This window comes from Drosophila elegans, unplaced genomic scaffold (assembly GCF_018152505.1).
Source record: "Drosophila elegans isolate 14027-0461.03 unplaced genomic scaffold, ASM1815250v1 contig_149, whole genome shotgun sequence".
Lineage (NCBI taxonomy): Eukaryota > Metazoa > Arthropoda > Insecta > Diptera > Drosophilidae > Drosophila > Drosophila elegans.
Window position 1 is genome coordinate 20,235,543 of NW_024545513.1, and position 22,204 is coordinate 20,257,746.

General features: G+C 43.9%; 1 protein-coding gene across 3 annotated transcripts in view; it reads right to left on the bottom strand.

Moving 5' to 3' along the window:
- Positions 1-279: 279 nt before the first annotated feature.
- The window catches only part of LOC108138505 (AF4/FMR2 family member lilli), a 49,446-nt gene continuing 27,521 nt past the window's right edge, over positions 280-22,204 (bottom strand). For 2 of the 3 annotated variants that reach the window (XM_017260741.2, XM_017260739.2), the window contains 3 exons: positions 9,040-9,471; positions 8,020-8,352; positions 280-3,599 (listed from right to left, as the gene is read on the bottom strand). In XM_017260741.2, the coding sequence (XP_017116230.1) occupies positions 613-3,599; positions 8,020-8,352; positions 9,040-9,471 (3,752 nt within the window). In that variant the 3' untranslated portion in view covers positions 280-612. Of the gene's footprint in view, positions 3,600-8,019; positions 8,353-9,039; positions 9,472-15,148; positions 15,845-22,204 lie in introns of those variants that run through there. The other variant, XM_017260740.2, reaches the window with a different exon arrangement.

The window sequence follows — 22,204 nt, forward strand, 5'->3', positions numbered from 1 at the left end:
TTTTTGTGGCTCGCTGGGAGCAAAATTTTATCATATTTTTTTGTTTTTTTTTTCGTTTACGTTTTTAGTTGTAGTAGGTTCTTCTCTTTTTTCATATTATACAAATCCTTTTGTGTTTTTTTGTTTTTTGTCGATTTACTTAGGCCTAGGAAATACACTGGAAAATGTGTGTCCACACAATTACTCTCTAAGCGATTATATTATTACATTTACGTATATTTATATTCTATATTTATATTTATATAAATTACAAGCACGAAAAAAAATGTTGGAAAAAAATGTGTTTGTTGTGTGTGTGTGTCAGTTTTCAGTTTTATATAAACAAAAAAAAGGTTCGAATCTTTAAAATTATATTACATAACGGTTATTGCTTTGGTATTAAATGCCTCTGGTCGTTTTTTTTCGTCGCCTGGAAGGAGCTGAATGGGGGGGGCGGGTTGGGGGATGGGGTGTGGCTTTTTTCAAAAAAGTCATATTTACAGGGGACTTGGGCTGGTATCTTTAGAAGATGCGCGACATGATGCGACTGCGACTGGTCTGCTGTTGCTGCTGCTGCTGCTGCTGCTGCAGTGGCGGTGGTGGCGCCAGCGGCACGGGAAAGCCACTGAAAAGTCATGCCTCCTCTTTGAGAGAAATGGGATGGACGCCGGTCAGACTGGATGAGGCATTGGAGTCATTGTCGCCGCTCACGCTGCCCGGCAGTGAGAGATTGTGTCCGCCCACAAACTGCGGCGGATAGCCGACCACGCCCATGGGCGACAGTTGCTGCTGCTGCTGCTGCTGGGCCTGCGCCGCCTGGGCCTGGACCGCCTGAGCCTGGACCGCCTGGGCCTGTTGGGCGGCCGCCTGAATGTGCTGAGCTGCGGCCTGGGCCGCCTGGGCAGCGGCCACAGCATTGGCGGCCGCTGCCGCCTTGCCCTGGTTGACCACACACTTGCGCATGTGCTTCTCCAGTGTCGAGGGCACGCTGAAGGGCATGTCGCAGAAGCGGCAACGGTACACATCCTTGCCCGTCCGGCCGTGCGTCTTCATGTGCCGCGTCAGCTTGGAGCTCTGGGCGCAGGCATAGGAGCAGAGCTCGCACTTGTAGGGCTTCTCGCCGGTGTGGCTGCGCCGGTGAACGGTCAGGTTGGAGCAGTTCTTGAACACCTTGCCGCAGAACTCGCAGGTGTCGTTGCGCTGCCGGCTCTCCTTCTTGAGGAGCGGCCCCTGGATCAGCGAGTTGGCACCGCCCAGGCCCAGCGGCTTGAGCTTGAGGTTCTCGAAGAGCGCCTCGTTGCGGTGCAGGGCCTGGGACATGCCCCACCAGTCGCCGCCGTCCATCTTCATGCGCTTGCTCAGCTCGAAGGGATTGGGGAAGGGATTGAACAGGGGCACCTGCGAGGGGGCACCACCATCCTGCGGCTGTGGCTGGAACATGTTGCAGTTCTTGGCGAACTCATCCCGCAGACGCAGTGCAGCCACCGGCAGGCCATTCAACTTGTCACCGGCTCCAGCACCTCCGCCTCCGCCGCGATTATTGTTATCCGCTGCGGCGGCGGCGGCTGCTGCTGCGGCGGCAGCCGCCTCCTTGCGACCCGATTCCTGCAGCGCCTGCTTGTAGGCCTCACTGTACTGGGCAATGTTCGAGAGGCCGAACTTGTCCATCAGTTCGCCCACCAGCGAAGTGGCACCCGAACTGGTCGTCTTGGGACTCTGGCTCTTGCCATCGATGCGGTTGCTCACACTCAGGTCCTCCGCCTTGTAGTCCATGTCCTCGCACTCGTCCAGCTCATCCTCGTCCTCGTCCTCGCCATCTAGGTCGCCATCATTGTCGCCATCGCCATCGCCCATCTCCTCCTCCGACTCATCGGGATTGGGATCGTCATCGTTGTCCGCCTCGTTTGTTTCCAGCGAATCGGCATTGCTGCCATCGTCCTGGTTATCCTGGTTGTCCTGCTCATCCGCCGGACTGCGATGCACCCGCATATGCTTCATCAGCTTCTGGATGTGCGAGCACTCGAAATCGCAGGCCGTGCACTTGTACGGCTTCTCGCCGGTGTGCGTCCGCTGGTGGATGATCAGGTTGTTCTCGAAGCGGAACTTCTTGTCGCAGTAGCTGCAGGCGTAGCAGTTGCTCGGCTCCTGCAGGCACACATCGCCCGTCTTCGAGGGCGGCGTGCTGGCCGAGCGCGGAGTGCTGGCAAGGATCAGGCCCAGGCTGCCATTCTCCGAGCTGCCCTCGCCCATTTTCTCGGGCGGAGTCAGGGAATGGGGTCGCTGTTGCTGCTGCAGCTGCTGATGTTGCTGCTGTTGCTGCTGATGTTGCTGCTGCTGCTGCTGCTGTTGCTGTTGCTGCTGCTGGGAGGGCGAGGGGCTCGCGAAATGCGGCGATTGCTTCTGTCGTGGACTCGGCGAGCTCGAGTTAACAGTGCTGCCAGCTCCAGGGCTTGTTGTGCCCGCAAGCTGACGCAATCGCTGCGAGTAAAAATCCATCTGCTGGGGCTCTAGTTTCAGCGAGCCACCAGCTCCGCCCACCAAACCGGCGCTCAGCTGGGATGGATGCTGCTGCTGCTGCTGCTGCTGCTGGGAGGTCTGTTGGGATTGCTGCTGCTGCTGCTGCTGTGACTGCTGTTGCTGCTGTGAATTCTGTTGCTGCTGTGCGGTCTGTTGCTGTTGCACAGATTGCTGTTGCTGCTGCTGTTGCTGCTGCTGCTGGGAGCTTAGAGATGGTGGCGGCAGGGCGGCCGGAGGCACGGAGCCCCTCTGGCTGCCACTGCTGCTGGAGGAGGGCGGACGTGGCTCCACGGATGCGCCGGTTGGCCCGACCACCACCTGACCGTTGGCATTGAATTGCGCTTGGGCAGCGGCTGCGGCGGCGGCCAGGCTGAAGCCGTGGTGGCGGAACTGCTCGCTGACCAGCTGCTCCATGCGATAGTGGTCGGCGGGCGAGGGGCGGCCGAAGAGCGGCGCCACCGTAGGAACTACATTGCCGGCCTGGGCCAGCGCCGGCGGCAGGGGCATGCGCAGCAGCTGGAAGGGATTGGCGTGCATGGCCTCCGGCGGCGGCAGCAGCGGATGATGGCGCATGCCAGCGGCCATGGCCGAGGCCAGATTCTCACGCTGTTGCTGGTGCACACGTTGCTGTTGCTGCTGTTGTTGCAGCTGCAACTGTTGCTGCTGCTGCTGCTGTTGCTGCTGCTGCTGCTGCTGTTGGGGTGAGCCAATGCTGCTGGTGTTGCTGATGCTGCCACCGCTGGTGTTCGCCAGCGAGTTGCTGGAGCAACTGGAGCCCACCGAGGTGGAGAGCATGGCCACCGGACTGCTTCGCTTAACGATCGAGTTTGGGCTGGCCGAATTCGCTGGCTGCGGACTGGCCAAACCGGAAGCGGATGCGGATGCGGAAGCGGCTGAAGCGGCGGCTGCTGCGGCGGCGGCCAAGGCCAGAGCACTGCTGTTGAGGGCGGCGGGCGTGGCCACCGTTAATGTGGCACCACCCAGTGCTCCGCCGGGACTCTCCACGTAGATCTTCACGCCGTGCGAATGCTGGACGTGCTGGATGAGGCGCCAGGCGGAGGTGTAGCGGGTTTTGCACGTGGAGCAAGTGTAGTTGCTGGGCTCTGCAAAAACAAGAGGATACATATCACGTTTAGTAAGCGGAAAATGCAAGGCCAAGTCAAGATATTCTGGGACATAGTTATCAGAAGAGGACATCACGGTTAGCATATGGAAAATTTAATAGCTTGCAGGCCAAAAAAACCAAATTAATTTCGTAAATATTTTATGCTCTTTAATATTGCTAAACATAATTAAAATTGTAATAATTTAATAAGACATTTTAACCAATTATGAAACTACTATTTACCCAACAAATTAAGACTGCATTTAATTTTAAGCTTTTTAATCCAATAATATATTAAATTTTTCTTTATTTTCCATAAAAGGTTGCAGGCAAAAGCAATTAGCCATACAAATTAATTTCTTAAATATTTAAAGCTCTTTAATATTGCTAAGCATAATAATTTAATTAGTTACCCAATTATTTCATATTGAATTTCATTTAAAGCTTTTAAAATTTAAAATTATATTTTTGTATATATTTTTTTTTCTTATTACTTCTTCCATGAGGCTTGAACTGTTTGTTTTCACTCTAAAGGCTCTCATTTAAGTCTCAGTCGATCCTTTTAACTGAACTCTTCAATTTCAGACCCAGCAGTGCAGCAGCACTTAAAGCTATAAATTGCATTACCAGCTTAGCTAAAATTTGGCCCGTGTAAACTCTGGTCGCCTGGCAATTTTGTTATTAATTATTAATGAGCATTTTCCGGAGGAAAGCGAGAGAGAGGGAGAGGCAGAAGCACCGCGGATCCTAGCCAGTATTTATTTATTTATTGATTTTGCAGCGCGGTTGGCATGCCAAAATGCGCCAGGACACGCATGAAAACGCGGACGGAGATTGCCAATATAGCGAAGGATATTGCCCCATGCTAAAACACACACATTCGCACACATGTGTGTCCTTTAGTTTGTTGCGGTTTTGTCGCGACATTTGTTAATTTGCCGTGGCGGAAATGGCAGCCCTAAAAACCACCCACCGAATGTCCTGCGTCCTGCGTCCTGCGACTCCTGTGAGTCCTGTAAGTCCTGCGACACATGTGCCGCCCCGCGCAACAGATGTAAAATTGAAAATTTTATGAAAAATGTGCAAAGAAGACACTTTTCGTTTTCGTATATATATATATATATATATTTTTTTTTTTGCCTCGCCACTAAAACGAAAATTTGTAATAAATAAAAATTGAAAGCCAAGGCGAAGAAGGCATAAACTGGCCACATGTCGCCACCGAGGACAACAAGGTGTTAATGCCATCGAAATGGAAACTATGCTAAAGGAACCGAATCCAAACTACCCCCGTGATGTGGACGCTGCCTGCATTTAAATGACGCCTTTAAAACGCACGAGATGAAAATTTCCCAAAAATTATCCATAAAAAAGAATGGAAATGGAAGGGCACGAGACACAGGACACGCATTCTCCACACTTTTCCTTTTTTGTCTATTTTTTTTTTGTCAATTTTTATGAGAATCCACATTAAACTTGTGGGCAGGGGGAAACTGAAAATGAAACAGCTTCCTGGCGCTGTCAAAGGTGAGTCGTGTTGAACATGATTTCATGGAGTTCAGGGGTTTAGGGGTTCAGGGGATCAGGGGTTCAGGGGATCCTGTATGCTGGAGATCAGGGATCGCCGGCCCGCATGCCACAGGAAATGCAAATGAATCTGACAGATAATACGTTTTCAATGCCTCATCCCCGCAACGGAAAAGCAGAAGGAGCAACCCTTGAGCTCTGTGGTGCCGAAACCGAAAGGGTTGTGCGCACGATCCTCAAACTATATATAGTTCATAAAAAAAGAGGTAAAAGTTGTCGAAAAACATCGGGCATTATTTGTCTGATCCTTGATCGCAGCTCGCGATGCGCACGCGCTTCAAAATAATTATTAAGATAAAAAAAAAACGAGAAGAGAAGCGAACGGGTGGCGGGTAAAACACAAAAGGCGCGGGCTTGGCACGTTCTGATTCTGTCAGCTGTCGAATGCGGGAAGTTCCGACACGGCAAATAAATTTAAATATTATTTACTCTTCAGTACAAAGAAAAAACTGGGAAAAGGTCTAATTAAAACATTTTTTTTAAACTAGGAAAATGCCTATTAGGCTGTGAAATATTCGTAATAAAAATATATTCATGTCATGTACGAAATTTTCTTTTCTATCAGCTGCTGTTGTTTCAGTGGCAAAAAAAAAATTCATTTAAATATTATTTGTTTTTAAAAAGAAGAAAAAAAAATAGGATTAATCTATTTAGAATATTTTATTTTCAAAGGATTGAATGTTATACATAAGTAAATTATATTCATGATTTATACATTTATTTTTGCTCACTGCACTGCTCAAAGACAAGAAGCGGATGTGCTGGCACCGGAAATGGCAAATTGACCGCCAGGAAGTGCAGTCGTCACACAGTGCGTATGAGCGATGCCAGCGGGTGGCGAGAAATGGATTGAAAGGGTTGCGCGCGTAATGGGATAATTGTTGCAGCTTCGCCAACTGGCAGCATGCTAAGCCAGTCTGTATCCTTTTCCGGCATTTTCCGCACAAAGGACATCTAATCCTTTGCGCAGGACGTGGAATTGCATGAACCCAAGGCATTAGCCATTGATTTCGACCATTCGACCGCTTCGAGTGGGGAGTTTTTTACACTCTTCTATATTTTTTTTTTTGTTTCTTGTTGTTTGGCTTAGTGCCAGCATGAGACAATAATTGCGGTCTGAGCCCAAAACCCCACACCATACACCATACACCGCCCACTGACCCTTAACCCTTGGCCCTTAACCCTTGGTCCTTAACCCTTGGCCCTGCTGATGGGGTTTCATTGTCGCTGCGGTCGCGACATGCTGAGCCTGGAAATTGATAATTGACACGGCTGCGTTGACAGGTGAAAAGTCGTCCCATGGCAAGGACATGTTGCATTCACATTTTTGCAACAAATATCCATTTTGTTGACAGTTGGCTTTCTTTTATTCAGCACTGGTTGCTGGTTGCCGGTTGCCATGGCGTATTTATAATTACCAAATGGCCAACAATGGCCCCGAAAGGAAGGAGTTAGGTTGGACAGCCCACTGAAGTAGAGTACAGAGCAGAGCAAAAAAAAAAAAAAAAACAGGGGAAAAAAGACAGAACAATGCGTAATTAACGCAGCTCTTTGCGATGTATCTGTATCTGTATTTGTATCTCTATCTGTATTTGTATTTCTATCTGTATTTGTATCTCTATCTGTATCTGTATCTGTAACTGTATCTGTAGCTCTGGTCGCGTATCTGTGTATCTGCGTCTTGTCAGTTGGCATTGTCAGAGTCAAACAACTTTTTACCGTATTGTCAGTGACTTTTGTTGTTCGTTGTTCGTGTCAAAAGCGCAAAAGTTCAAGGGTTAAATGGCGTATGTGTAGCTTGTATCTCCCCCTTGTGATTTCCTAAATATATATATATATATATATATGCATATCTGTATCTCAGCATCCCGATATAACATTTTTAAGGCCAATTTGATGTTGTAAGTCAATCGCTTTTCGACTGACACGCGACCTTCGCGATGTTTTTGTTTTTGTTTTGTTTTGTTTTTCTACCTATGCGATTGACTGACCTCTCTGGAAAACAACAGGCACCTCTTTTAGCAAATTCAAATTGTCAGGAATTTGTATGCCCTTATTTTCATTATTATTATACCCCTTGCTTTTGGCCAGCTTTTGTGCGTGTGTCAAGTCCAGTGCGATGTCCTTTGTCCAGTCAAGTGGCCTTTCACCCCCTTTGGCATTCCTTAGCTGTTTTTGAGGCATTCAAATTACCCTCGAGGGCAGCTTCAGAGCTTTATTGTCCTGCCTGCGTTTTGGTTACCCTTAAACCGTTGCCATAGTCCTGCTGCCACTGCTTTTTGCAGCTTTTTCTGCTTTTTCAGCTTTTTTCTACTTTTCTGCTCTTTGGTTTTGTATTTTGTATTGCTGTCTTTGGCTTTTCATCATCATTTGCATTGAAATGTCAAAGTCAAAGGGCAGAGAGCCGGGGCTTCGATTGTCGCGCGCGCTGTCCGAGTGTCCTTTTTCGTCCTGCCACTGCAGTTTATCAGCACTGAGTGCTGCGCTTTGAAGTCCAAAGTCCATAACCCATAGTCCATAGTCCACAGTACGTATGCCGTAGTCCACAACCCGCAGTGTCCGCGCTTTTTGCCCCGTATGATTATTGTTGTTGTGCACGTTTTTTCTTTGGGTTTTTTGGATTTTTAATGCAGCTGCAGCTTATCGCCGAGGGCCCGCGGCCCGATCATCACATCAAACACATTTTTTATTCAACGCTGCTTTGGAGGGAATTTTAATTTTGCCACCCAAATATGCGCCCAGCTATTTTTTGGGCAGCGCAGAAGAAGGGGGCCAGAAAGGGACTTTGGCACACAGGCTGGGACTTAAGGGGGGTGGACGCTGAAACTCACCTGTGTGGACTGTGTTGGCCTCGGCATCGACCAGCTCCATTTTGGGCCGCTTGGCCAGTGAGCGCTCCTCCTCCTCCTCCTCCTCCTCCTGCTCGCCGTCATGCTCCTGCGCCATCTGCTGGTGATTGGCGCCCTCCTCCTCGAACGGCTCTTGCTTGACCTTGGCCTGCCGATCCACCCCATCCTGCCGATCCTGCCGATCCTGCTCCTCCATTTCGCAACTGCTGTCGCCCGAGGACTGGCGCTCAATGGCCGCCGGACTGGAGGGGGCGGCATTCGAATCGAGGGTGGTGGCGCCCGTCTCACTGTCCTTGGGCGTTGTATTGTCGTTTTCTGGGGGGAGGGGAATTAATTGGTCAGGACATTAATACACAGACAGAAAAAGGCTTAAAGAGGCTATAAAACAGTTTTCAGTTCCAACTCAAAATGTTGTATTAAACGTGCTTTATTCATATTTTTATTCATTTTATTTGATCCCCTTTTAAATCAAGTTTAAAACATGTTAAAGCTTATAAGCCCAATTAAATATATTTCTTATTTCTGTATCTCTTTAGGTCACTATTTATTTGAAATACAACCCTATAAGTGATTTTTTTTATTTTTGTATTTCTTATAGCACCTTTAAGATTGTATATTGTACTATATCAATGTAGATGATAAATTTATAATAATTACTAAACAAATTGATTTATAAAATAAAAGGAGTTTTTATTTTAATTTTTTTAATAGCATTTAATATAGCTGTCTTTATTTTGTTTCCACTTGATATAACTAAACTTAATATGACTTTCGTATTCATATATATTATTCTAAGCCAATGAGTTAGACTACAGTTTTGGCTGTTGTCTTTATATATTTAAATAATAATTTATAACGACTAATTGTCTCAAATGCACTTTCAGAAGTTTGTAATTGTCAGAAAAAGGGCTAGTTTTAAGTGTTAAGAATTTAATTTGTTTTGACTATGGCTAGTTTTAAATATGTATATTTGTTTTTAAACAAAAATAAAAGCTAACTCACCGTCTACTAAGCGCTTGGGCGTACTGCTGGCTCCGTCGGCCAGCAGGTCCGCCGGACTCGGTGGTGGTGTGTGTATCCTCGATCCGCTGGCCGTGCTGCCGGCCGACGCTGCCGCTGCTGCCGCCGCCGCTGCTGCTGCTGCCGCTGCCGCGGCGACCGCCGCTGCCGCCGAGGCTGGGGCGGACTTGCGACCGGAAATGGGGGCGGAGATCGAGGGGCGGCGATTGACGAGGCTGAGCGGACGACCCTCCTCCGCATCGCGGTCCATCTGCGGATTCTGGGTGGCGCACTGGCCGTAGTTCTCCTTGTTGCACTGCAGCACCTTGTGCTGGATGAACTTGACAATGTCCGAGAGGGCGAACGCCTTCTGGCAGGCGCCGCACGTGAGGATGTCCTGTGTGGCCCCGGCATCGTTCTCTGTGGAGTCGGAATCTGTGGGATATACAAAGCACCAAAGTATTTGTTTAGTTCATAAATCTTGTTGGTTAGTTTACTGGCTAACTGGCCCGCTTCATTAATTGCTCGCAGTGTAACTGTGAAAATCCCCTATTTACATATGGCCAGATAAGCAAATATGCCATGAGACTCACGCCGCGAATGCCAATCTGTGTGCACTTTAATTTATTTGCCAAATGCCGGGGAACAACAATAAAAATAGCCCAACAACCGCCCCCTTTTCTTTCCCGCACTAATATTTGCATATGTGGGTGTGAGAAGGAGATTCAGGATTTCGCTTCTGGTTCTTTTGGTTTTCGGTTTTCGGTTTGGGTTTGGGTTTTGGTTTTGCCTTGAGTTTGGGTTTGGGCTTCGGTGGTGGATTGATTGTGTGTGCATGACCATAAATTCCAGTAGCTGTGCAATTAATTCGGCTGCTGCTTTTTGCCTTCGCCACATTCACACATATACATACATACATGCATATATGTAACATATAGTATCTGCGGTTGTCATGGCTTATCTGGCCCAGAAATTAGCAACACCAGTACGAGTACAACCGAACAACCGAACAACCAACAAGAAGTGGAACACCCAGACCAGACCAGCTGAACTTAAGCGCCCCGAAGGCAGTTAGACTTTTGTTTTCGATTCCATCGACAGGACTTGATTGACCAGAATGGTTTGTTAGAGGAAGTTAAAAAAAAAAAAAGACAAACAAAAAAAACAGGGGACTTCTTTGCCCCAGGACACTCGGGGGAAAAAGTTGAAATCGAAAATGCACAAGTTTTCGGTCAAGCGAACTTTTTTTTCACATATTTATTTATTTTTGCATTCCCTCCCCTTACAAACTAAAAATCCACAAAACTAAGTTCTGATTCAAATAGCAAAATTAAATTTATCTTAAAACTATAATCATTTTCTTTACTTATTTTTGTAGCCACCAAATGTCTGACTTTAATCGAAGACATCATCCTCAATTACAGGACCTCTCCCCGCTCAATTCGCCACACACAGTTGTCAATTAGGAAATAGATCTATGAATTATTGACTCCCTGTCGCTTTGCCACTTGTCCTTTATATATTTTTTATGTCCATTCCGGGGGCAGTTCGAGCAGTTCCAGCAATTTGCGGTTTGCCCGGGTCCAAACAATAACTAATGCGCCCTAAGCGGGGATATTCTGCCCGCCCTTCCAATCGTCAAATCGTTCAATTGTCCTGCCAGGAGCTACGCTTTTTTTTATCAATTGATTGTCCTGCGAGGGGGTGACATCCACACACATCCACACCACACATCTAAACACATGTGTGTTAGCTTGTAATTTCTGCTGATTGCCTGGGTGGGCTACGCTCAATTTTCGCTTTACCATTTTTTATACACGCTATTTCCTATTTTCCTTCCCAAATAAAATATGTTTTTCTCCGCACCCCATGGTTGACCTTTTTTTTGGTCGGGCATTTTCCAGCTGATTAGTAGTGTATTTATTGATTGGCCAGCCTGCAATTGGCCAGGCCCAAAACAAAAAAAAATGAGAAGCAGGTAAAATATGACCAAGACGAGTTGATATCTTTTACCTGCTGTCTGTTTCTGAAGAAGGGGCGTGGTCGAGCGGAGAAATGGCCGGGGGCGTGGTCGGTTGATATTTGCCTAAGCGATTAGATTAGATGTTTGCCCACAGATTAGCAGACAGACAGAAACAGCAACAGACTGCAAGTTGCGATGATTATTGAAAAGAAAAAACTTATTGACAGCATGCACAATATTGCGCCAGCTGAAGAGGGTTAATGTTTAGGGGGTTGGGATGGGGAAACCAAAAAAAAAAAACTATATATATATAAAAGGTAAAAGGGTGTATGTGTGAAGCTGTCAAACGTGTCAGTCCGCCTGACAAGTGTCAACAGAGTCCTTGCCAAATAGATTTCATAAAAGTGCCAGCTTATCGGGACCGAGAAGTCATAAATTGCATTAACCCTTACGGCAGTGACCAAATCGAATGCGATTGAAGCAGATCAAATAGTCAATGTATCCTATATATATGAGGAAAGGATTAAGACCATATTTAAGTTTGAATAAACTATATCATTGATTTGAGCTAAACTATGTTTTTTGTCCCAAACATCCAACTTCCAATTAACTAATAATTTGCTATGCATTTCCTATATCGTGATAAAGTGCTACATTTCTTTTGCGCGCCCTTAGAAATCTGAATTTATTAGCTGCTGCTGTGTGATGTCATTGGCATCTTTTACCCTCTTGCATATATGCGTAATTAATTCAGCCGTTGCGTCCCCCTCAGAGCAAAGAAAAAAATAAATAAATTGAAGTGCGTCGATTTGTTAGGCGCACAGCTTAAGCCCAAATATTTACGAGCTGCGACTTTGGCCTAAAGCACTCCTGGCCATTTAATGCAAGCCTGCGGCCATTAATATCGCTCCCTCCCCTTTTTATATCTAGAATATATATCTAGAACAATGAGGGAGGGGTTAGCCAAGTGGGACAATTAAGAATTAACATATTAATAGAAGTTTTGCGCAAATTATCAGGACAAGAAAATATGAAATTCGTTCGGCTCCTTGTATTTTTGTTATTTATAACGTTCTCGTGTTATTGACTGCCCAGGGTTGGGGGCGTGGCAGGCCGAAAACAATACGTTGATTGTGCTAATTTATGCCCCCATCCTGGCAGGAACACACATACATATACTTGTACACACGCAAGCATTCGAAGGATTCGAAGGATTCGGTTTTATGGCCCAAAGGTTATGGGTGGGCTGCTCTATCTGTGGGGATGCCATAAAAACCAGGCTGAGAGCGCCACGCCACATGGTCGTACTCGTCGGCTGTTTTTAGGTGCTCACATTCGCAGGACGAAGGACACAGGACGCAGGATCCCGAATGAAAAATGGCGTCAGCCGAAAGAGTCAAGCCACGAAAAACTGGACCAACTATTGGCGGCGAAGTGGGAAAAATTAGACCTCTTTAAGTCCTTTCAATTGTAGGAAAAACTAACGCCATAAATAAAGCAAGCCCCAAAAATATCATATTTATTAAATCTTCTCTAAATGAAGTATTTGTATAATCAATATATGTATAAAAAAAAATTCTGCAAAAATCGAAAGCTAAAGACAGCTGAGTGGCTATTATAATGACTTTTAGTGCTCCACTTCGTTGACGGGTGGTTAAATAATAAAAAAAAAAAAATAAAAAAAACAACGCCCTGAAAATGCTGAGTAAATATTTAAAGACAACACTTTTTTTTCGTTTTTTGTGTTGGACTTGAAGTATTGTTTTTTGGCCAACTCATTTAAAAGTTTAACAACAACGAAAGAAAAGGGTTAAACAAATTCGAAATTCTTTTTGTGGCAGGCGATAACAGTCGACGGGGGCGTTATAGTAAATATATATGTGTTGTCCAACAGGCGTTCTTTTTTGTTTTATTTTTTTTTTGTATTTTTTGTGTTTTTTTTTTTTTTTTGGCTGACAGTGACAAAGCGACGTCAGCAGCTGAAAAACTCAAAATCAACTGGAGCCGAGCGGCCCCCGACTTAATTTGTTTAAACAAATTACGTGTGGATAACACAGCGATACGGATACATGGAAAGGTGTTTAGCAGCTGAAACTATAACAAACAGAGTTGGTATGTATGTACGTATATACCATACCATACCTAACCATACCATACCATACACCATATAGAAGGTATATAGTGTGCCGCCTGGATTCACAATGATTTCTGTTGTGCGGGGGCGCAACAATATCGAAGCCCCGAAGCCTTATCACACCGGTCGCCTTTGCAAAGTGTTTTAGCATACAAAAATTTGGTTTTATTTGCCTACTGGCCCCTCCCTGAAATAGACCCCCATTTTCTGAGGGTTGGTGTTGGTGCTTTGGCGGGGGAGGGGAAGGGGAGCTGGGGAGGGCGGTAAAAAAAAAGCGTGGAAAAGAAGCGGTTAGCCAAAAGCTAGCGCTTGCCTGCTGATAACACCCGCATATGGCGGCAAGGTAAGCGACTGGATATCTGGACAAACAAATGAGCAAACAAATGGAACCCCGACCGGAGACTACAGACCACGAACCACGGACCACGGACCACAGACCAGAGAGTACAGACCACAGAGCACAGAGTACAGAGCACAGACCCGTAGACGGACGATTCGAATGCCGCCAGGTTGAGTGAATGAGCCATATGCAAATATGGTCGCGGCCTGGAATCGGGCATTAACATATAGTCCACGTGTGCCTCTGTCTGTGTGTTAAGGCTGGACACACATGGCGACTGATAAGGCCAAAGGAAATGGGCACAAGGCGTGTGTTCAACGAAAAGAAGAGCATTCAACCTAAAGGGCACACAAACATATATCTATACATATATATATAGATATACATATATATAGAAATTAACCCAAAAGCCAGGTGAAAACTTAAATAAATATTTTACTTTTAGGCTTAATAAGTTGCAAATGTCTGAACCTTTTCCTTGAAATTTATTTTAAGAAACTAAGGCCCTGTTAATGCCACATTAAACAAATTAGATTAGGCGGTAAACTAATAAAAATAATTAGAACAAAATAGTATTGACTGCCTAAAGACTTTGGTGTGGGTTCATATTAAATAAATACAATTATCAAATAAATTAAACTGCTAAGAAATTAATAAACAACTATTTCTAGTTGTAAGTGCAACTGTACTTCCGGTTGTCTAAAATCCAATTGGTCTTTTGAAGTCGTGCGTTGTTTGAACATCCGTTTGTAATCGAAATGTAAGTTTAAGGTGGACCGCTCTATTTGCACAGAGCCAATGAAATGTTCCCATTGTTTTTCCCCGCTCACTTCTTTTGATAAGACATATGTGGCTTGTAAGTTTTACTTTTCATTTTCAGGCCGTTGTTTTTTTCTTATTTTTTGTCGCTAAAATATTTGTGTTTGTATTGTGAGCAAGGTGCAGAGAAGCGATATAGAGAAGTTTGTTTTATTTCCCGAAAGTCAACGACAGCCACGACGGACATATGTAAATATAGCTGCGATCCATATAGGTAGGTAAGTAGGTTGCCCCCTCTCTTTATGGAGTCTATACCCCCTATACCCCTAAGTACATATGTGTGTGTGTGTGTGTGTGTGTGTGTGTGTGTGTGTAGGTGCGGGCGTTGGCTTATTGCCGTTGTTATTGTTGTTTTGGTTGTTCTGGTTGTTGCTGTTGTCTTCCCAGTACAACTCGCTTATCAAAAATTGTCCGCACATTTGCCTGTGTTTTGTATCTATTTGGGGGACAAAACAGAACGACAACGGCAAATGATTAAAGAGACACCCATGAAAACCATGGAAGAAAGAAGTACCGCACCAGAACAGGAAGAGCTGCTATAGGAATATCTGGGAAGTTCCAAGAAATGCTGCGGTTATCTCAGTCCAAGATACACGCGTCTGGGCAATTGCTTATTGGGAAATATCGGACATACTTCTTGTTTTTATTCTCCTGATTGGCCAAATTGTCTCAAGAGATTTTTAATGCAGCTCTATATTTCGTAAAAAATATTTTTGTTACATTTAAAATTTTAGTAAACTAACTGTCAACTAGAAATATCTCAAGAAAATCCATTGAATCAAGTTTTGGTCGCAGATTGCTTATGGCCACTAAACACCCACGATTATATAGGGTTTCTTTTGGTTGTCAAACTTACGGCTCAGCGAACGGAATCCATGATCCTCACTGATCGACAGCATTTTGTTGTACATCTTGAGTTTTGTATAAAAAAAAAATAGTTTGGGGTTTGTGTGTTTTTTTTTTTTTGGTTTTGGTTTAATGTTTGGTAATCTTAACACATCACAAGTTTTTGTTCTTTTTGTGGGGGTTTTGGGTTTAAAAAAAATTGTTTTTGTAAAAAAAAAAAGGCGAAAGGCACAAGAAGATTGAAGTGACAGACACACACGATCGTAGGTAATCCAATTGTCCTGCGTGTGGTTGTCCCAGAATGTTTGTTTGTGTTTGTTTGTTTTTTTGTATGTTTTAGCACTTTCACAAGACACGAATCGGTAAACGGTAACGGTTGGGTATCGGTTGCGTATCGGTTAAACCGTTTCGAGTAGTTGTGTGTAATGCGAGGTAATGGTAAATCGACGTGATTTTGCCGAAGGATCTGATCTGATCTGATGTGATGTGATGTGAGGTCGTGTGTAGTGTGTTGTTGACCCCTCGGAGGCTTCACGTGGACTGACAGCTAGTTGGCTTCCTGGGACGCTCGAGGGTCGACGGTCGTCTTCAGTCCTGCCGCTGAGGCTGTGCCGTCGCGGTCGCAGTCGACGTCGACCGAGGCAGCGGCAGTATTTTTTTACTCACACACCGCTCATCTTTCCCTTTGACCCTCGAGGGTCGGGGCTAAAAAAAAAAAAAAGCGTATGGAAAAAAAAAAACGTGTGTAGTCACCACTACACACACACATGCAGGGGTTGCTACGCTATCTCCCTCGCTCTCTCTCTCCCTCTCGCCCTTTCTCACTCGCACATGTTCGAGTTGCGAGTGGACCAAAGGAAAAATTAGAAAAAGGGGGATGAATTCATCTGCGGACGGCTGTCCGTCGCTGCCTGCGTCGACGTCGCCAGCGGCAGCGACGGCGACAGCGACTGCTCCCCCCCGAAACCCCCCACCTCTATAAGAAAATCTCTCCTCACATGGGAAATGGGAAATGGAAAAACGACGACTGTCCGCCACTAATCGCTGCCCAAATTGAGTTGTTAGGCAGCAGAGGGTTAACATTTGGAAAGAAGGAGTGAAACTATAACTATGTCACGGACGTTAAGTTGGGAAAGGGGGAATTGGGAGGGGGCGGATAGAGCGAACGAGTTAGATACCAGCCACCAGTTGACCAATAGCAGGGTTCGGTTTGGCCATGCAAAGGGTCCTAACTAAAGATATCCGCAGAAAAACGATTAGGCTTGTTTTACCATAATTATATCTCAAGATATACCAAGAAAACTAATTTTGATTACCTATTTGGCTCTTAAATAAGAAATAGAACTTGAGAACGGTAAATTGACGAGGGATCCTAACTAAAGACTTTTAAAGGAAACCCCAGATAACTTTTTTATTGTTTATACAATTATATTTTATCTTATCATCATATAACATTTTATATCCCTAAGCTCTGTAATAATTACCGCAAAGATATTTTTTTAAGTCAGGGACGAACAATAAATATGTTTAACACATAAAACATTTCTTATCTATTATGAATGCTTTATTCTTATTGTTAACAATTCTCTTGCGCTATTTTTAATGCTGCTATATATTTTTAATTTTTTAGTATTGCAGTCTTTAATCTAGGTTTTTTAACAAGATCGAAGCGCATGGGTAGGCAATTTTATAGCTCTTTTTCTATAGTTGTGTTTAATTTGTATCTTTAAGTCGTGTTTAATTTAATTACTTTTGTATAGATATTGTATTACAGGGAAACAAAAAAATATTCAATTTTTAAGATCAATGTTCGGCATCTTAAGGGGTTTACTATTATATTTGATTAATTTTAGCTAGTTTTTAGTTTTGGGAGATCATGTTTGGCAGACTGAGTTCGTTTACGAATAGGGATCATGTGTAGCAAGGGAGATGCCTGAGTGTTCTGTTTCACTTCAGTGAGCTATTTATGGAGACAATGCTCCAAAGGTCCTGGCAGCATCGGAGTTCCTTGAACTCTCCCCGAATCTCAGTTTCTCTCTTTCGTTTTCTGAGTCTCTCTAAAACTCTATATTGCATGTATCCCGGCATGGGATGTGCGCAGTTCTCTGGGGAGTTCCCATCGCGGAAGCTGCGCAATAAGTGTGGCGACCAGCCCTGATCTCGCAATCCCCTTCCCTCGAAATACATCTAATAATAGAGGAATTCGGGGAACGGGATGGCGATGGAGATGGAGATGGACAGGCGGATGCGTAACATTTTCTAAGATTTTCGGTTCTTCTTCTGCCTCGCTGCTTAATCCTTTCCCTTTGTCAGGGGTAAACGATTTTTTTTGTTCCTCATGTGTGTTGTTTTTTGTTTTTTTTTTACTATATTAAACCATACCATCCTATACCATGGGCATGCCATAAAGAACCCTGATTTTTTTTTGCGCGCGCATTTAATTTTTTACCCCTCGGCGGCGCCTGCGCAGATGCGAGCTGCCTTGTAAAAGGATGCTGCTAATGTCCTGGAACGCTAAGAAGAAGAAAAAACTCGTCACTCGTCCTTTGTGCGCTTTAATCAAACGAAAATTGGGGTGGGGGAAAGAGGCCAGAGGGGAGGACACAGAGCACAGAGCACAGGACACAGGACATTTAGCCCGCGTCCTGTCGCCTTGTAATTATTTTTTATGCAATTTTTACCGATCGCCGCCTGCTTTCCTTAAAGTTTCCTTTTGTGTTTCTTTCGTTTTCCTTCGTGCCGCGGGGTAGTGTGATTTTTTTCCAGCTCGGTCGGTCCTTTTTGCAACCCCTGAAGGATCTGCAGGGAGTTGCGAATTCTGTGAGTCCTGCGAGTCCTGTGAGTCCAGGTAGCCGTGTGTGTGTGTAACGGCATTTTTTGTTCTATGCAAATTTTTTTTTTCCTTCCCCGATATTAATTTTTTATGCCCCTCGTGCGTGTCCTTATTGTTTTTTTTTCCACATCTTCCCGATTTTTTACGTGTGTGTGTGTGCGCCTTGGGTTTCCTTTTTTTTTCGTTGTTTTTTTTTTTTGGGTGGTGGCCAAGATTTTCCCAAGATATGAATCGCGAGGGGTGTGGGGTGGTGTTTGTGTCACATGTGAGGCGGGCCAGGCAAAGGTTTTTTCTCCTGATTTAGATAGAGGGTCCTGGACCAGGACGAGGACAAGGACGACACAGCCGGCACAGCTTCGCATTGATTACCGTCGCTTTTTTAATTCAATTCAAACAATGATAAAAAGGAAGATGGTCTTGGGTTCCGTCGCGGGTCTCACCCTAAGACGGGCAATTGTCGTCTCCCCTCCGGTTACTTTGATTTTTTACCTTTACCTTTACCTATAACATTTTTTTTCATTTTGCTGTCATTCTTTCGGATAATTTTTCCTTGATATTCACGTTTTCCTGCCCCAGCTTCGGTTTAAATGAGCAAATCTCACTGGAAATGCATTCGTTTTTAACGGAAAATTTATGGCCCACAGGAAGGGTGACCGGTTTTCGGGGCTTTTTTTTTGGATTCTTGGTTTTTTGGTTTTCTGGGTTGGCTGGTTCTTGCGTGTTGCAGATAGAAATCCTGCGGCAAGGACTCTCGATTTTTTAAGCAAAAAACGCTTAGAATGAGTATGGAAATTTGATCGGTTTGTAACGGTTTCGTTGATGAAACAAGAAAAAGGAGTTTTAAAAAAAAGCTAACGAAGCTTTTTTTATATTGACATATGAGTTCGAAAAGAAAACGTGTTTTTTTGTGTATCTCACGAAATTTGGAAATTTTCTTTGAAACATTTTTGTAACCATATTATTTTTAAAAAATTTTTTATGAGTATAATTTTTTCCACAAAGCTGGCTAACTTGAATTTCTTCTTTTAAAATAGTTTTTTTCATAGTTATTTTAATAACGAATTTTTACTTTATGAATTTTATCAAATGTCTATACCAAAAACCTTTTCAATTATTATTTTTATTATTGTTTTTTTTTTTAAACTAAAATTTTCGTTTGAAACTTGCAATTTCCTTATTGCCAACATAATTTAGATTCCCAGAAAAACTTGCACTTTCTTGTGCCCAAAAACCAGTTCCACATTGATCAGTTTTTGGGTGCAACCGTTCACTATCTTTTAAGGAGCATCGCATTCTTGACCCTCAACCTGCTGCTGTCCTCGTTGAGAAACTCGCAGGATTCCTTTGTTTATGTGATTGGATTTGTCATCTTCACGCATCGTGTCGGTCGGTCAAATCAATCAGTTGCCCGGGATCTCCGCCTAGATATTTTCCAATATTTTCAAACCTTTGTTTGTGGAAACGGTTGAGTGGCCCTGGGAGACAGTTTGCTAATTCCCAAAAATAAGGTGAAACACGTCACTCTGCATAATGGCCCGCTGCCCGAATGGTGAAAGAGGGAAAGAAACTCCGAAATTATGATTATTTCTGTCCAAGTGACAATTATTGTTCGAGGTGCTCCTTTCACGATCATCACGATGATGATGAAATGTTGTCGGCGGACGTGGACACAGGTCGCTTTTCGGTCCCAAAAGACCGCTCTCAGACCCACACACACATGCTACATGGGATACGGTTGCTGTACGGTGTATATATGGTGTATATCAGATACAAAACACGCAGCGTTACAGATACAGATACGGATACAAAGATACAAAGGCGCTGCCCAGATGCGAATGCCGAGATATGAAAAAGTTGCGGGGGCGAGGGACAAAGCCACTAAATAGCTGCACGTTGGACAACATCGCATCTTGGACATGCCAAACGATCGGCAGAGGTGGAGGTGGAGTTGGAGGTGGAGTTGGAGGTGGAGGAACTGCAACTTGGGACCTGGGACTAAGGGGTTTCTCTGGGGAGCAGCGTCATCATTGACACGCAGATTGTGCAACTACAAAGGCGCATTTCAGGCCAACAAATGTCCAACGTCCGAGCCGAAAATACACAGGCGAAAACATACAAAAATTACCAAACACCAATTGGTGTTATATTTATTTACTTACAGGCGAAAACATACAAAACTATACAAAAATACCAAATATAAATTAGTATTATATTAATTTAATTAACTGTATTTTATTATATTTTATATTTTAATAGAAATCAAATTTGTAAATACTTATTAACATACTAAGTACTTCAAAAATCTAGGCAATTTGTATTTATTTTAATAAAATGAAGACTTGGTGACCAACAAAAATCTTTTCATTTAGCAAAACAATCTTTAACTTTCACTATATAGAGTGAAATTAAATGAAAATCAATTTATATGAATTTTTTTTTCTTCTCCCCAAAATTATTGATTTTTTCTCTGTGTTAACGCACACTTGGAAAACTTTCTTCGCTGACTTCGCTTTTGTGTGTGACAGGTAATGAAAATAGGAAAATAAGCTGAGCGGCGAGCGTATGACGACAATTACTCAAGTGACATCTCCATCAGCGAACGGAGATCTCTTTTGGCCGCCGGACGTGGACGTGCCCATCTTTTGGCCTCGACTTTGGGACCTGGTCAAAAGGGGTCTTAACTGAATGGTTGATGTTGCTGCCGTAGGTGTTGTAGTTGCCATTGCCGTAGCCGTTGCCGTTGCCATAGTCATAGCCATAGCCATTGCCATTGCCCCATTTCGGATTTACAGACTGAACCTGAACCGCAGCCTCAATGCGGCTGTTCCCACTGTACGTGTCTCGCATACTGAACAACCATATATAAATATATATATATATATATAGAGAGAGAAATATCCCCACCCGAAAGCGGCAACCAAAAGCCTCAGAAACGAGGAATGCGGTGGCTATATGCCAAGGCGAATGGTCCACGAAATCGATATTTATGGAGTAATCAAAGTCTTCGATTTATGCGATGGCTCAAAGTCAGTCCAAGTTGGTAAGTTTGTATTGCAGCAATGGAACGCAACCCTAATGTGGATGGGCTATATGTTTTATTTGTGTTTTTCGAGACAGAAAATCCAAAAAAAAATCTATGGAAAAAAAAACTCTACTTAAAGCAACTAATTATAAATTAAAATACATATTCCTTTTATTTTACTAAGGCGCATAGAAGCAACTCAATGGTAGTTAAATTACCTTAAACAGAAAATAAAAAAAAGTAAAAAAAGTAGAGAATTAGAATTAGATTCCAATAACACAAATTCAAAAGTAAAACATCTGGAAGCCTTTTGAGGTCCTGTTCGTCGCATCCTTTATCCCATTGCCGCATCTCCTAATGGACTAATGGGCGTGTCATTGCCCAAAACACCCACAAATATCCTTCGCTCAACGAGATGATTTATCCGCAATAAAAACGAGCACAACAGGAGTAAATGTTTTCGGAATAAACACAGGCCCACAAACGATGTGCAAACGGCGGCAACCTGGCGAGTTGCTGACCATTTCGGGATTGTCCTGGCAGGACAATAGCGGTAGAATAACAGGACAACGCCCACAGTAGCAATAGCGGTGCGTTTGGACCACAGATGGATATATTAGGGAGTATACGTATATATTCGGAATGATGTGTCCACCAGTCACAACAACAGGCACGCACACACAGTCGTAATCATAAATAAATTGTACAGCGTTAAGACCACACTGCGGCCGTCATCAAACTGAAAAAGCCGACAGGCAGTAGAGGGTTAAGGCAGGACCCAGTGGGATAATCCCAGGACAAGTGGCGCCTCAGCAAGAAAATTCATACTTTGTTAGCGCTTAACTAAAATCTAAGCTTAGCTAAGTGATTGATATCTATAGCAACAAACATAATAAAAGTTTAACAAAAACTGGAGAGGAGGTTTTTGTTTAATTTATTAGACAAGTTTTTAGATCTTAGCAGTTCAAAACCAATCGAATAAAAATTAATTCCATCTAAAGAAATATAAACTTCTAGCCACACAAAATTTAGATATGAAAAATCTAAACAGCTCATCAAATCCATATTTAAAGCCATCGTTTGTAATTGTTTTGGATTCAATATAAACCCTTTAAAATCTCCACAAACTCCAAGCCGACATCATTAATCAAATTATTTGCAACCGATAATCGACTATAGATCGAGTGCAACGGCATATCGAATTGCCTGGC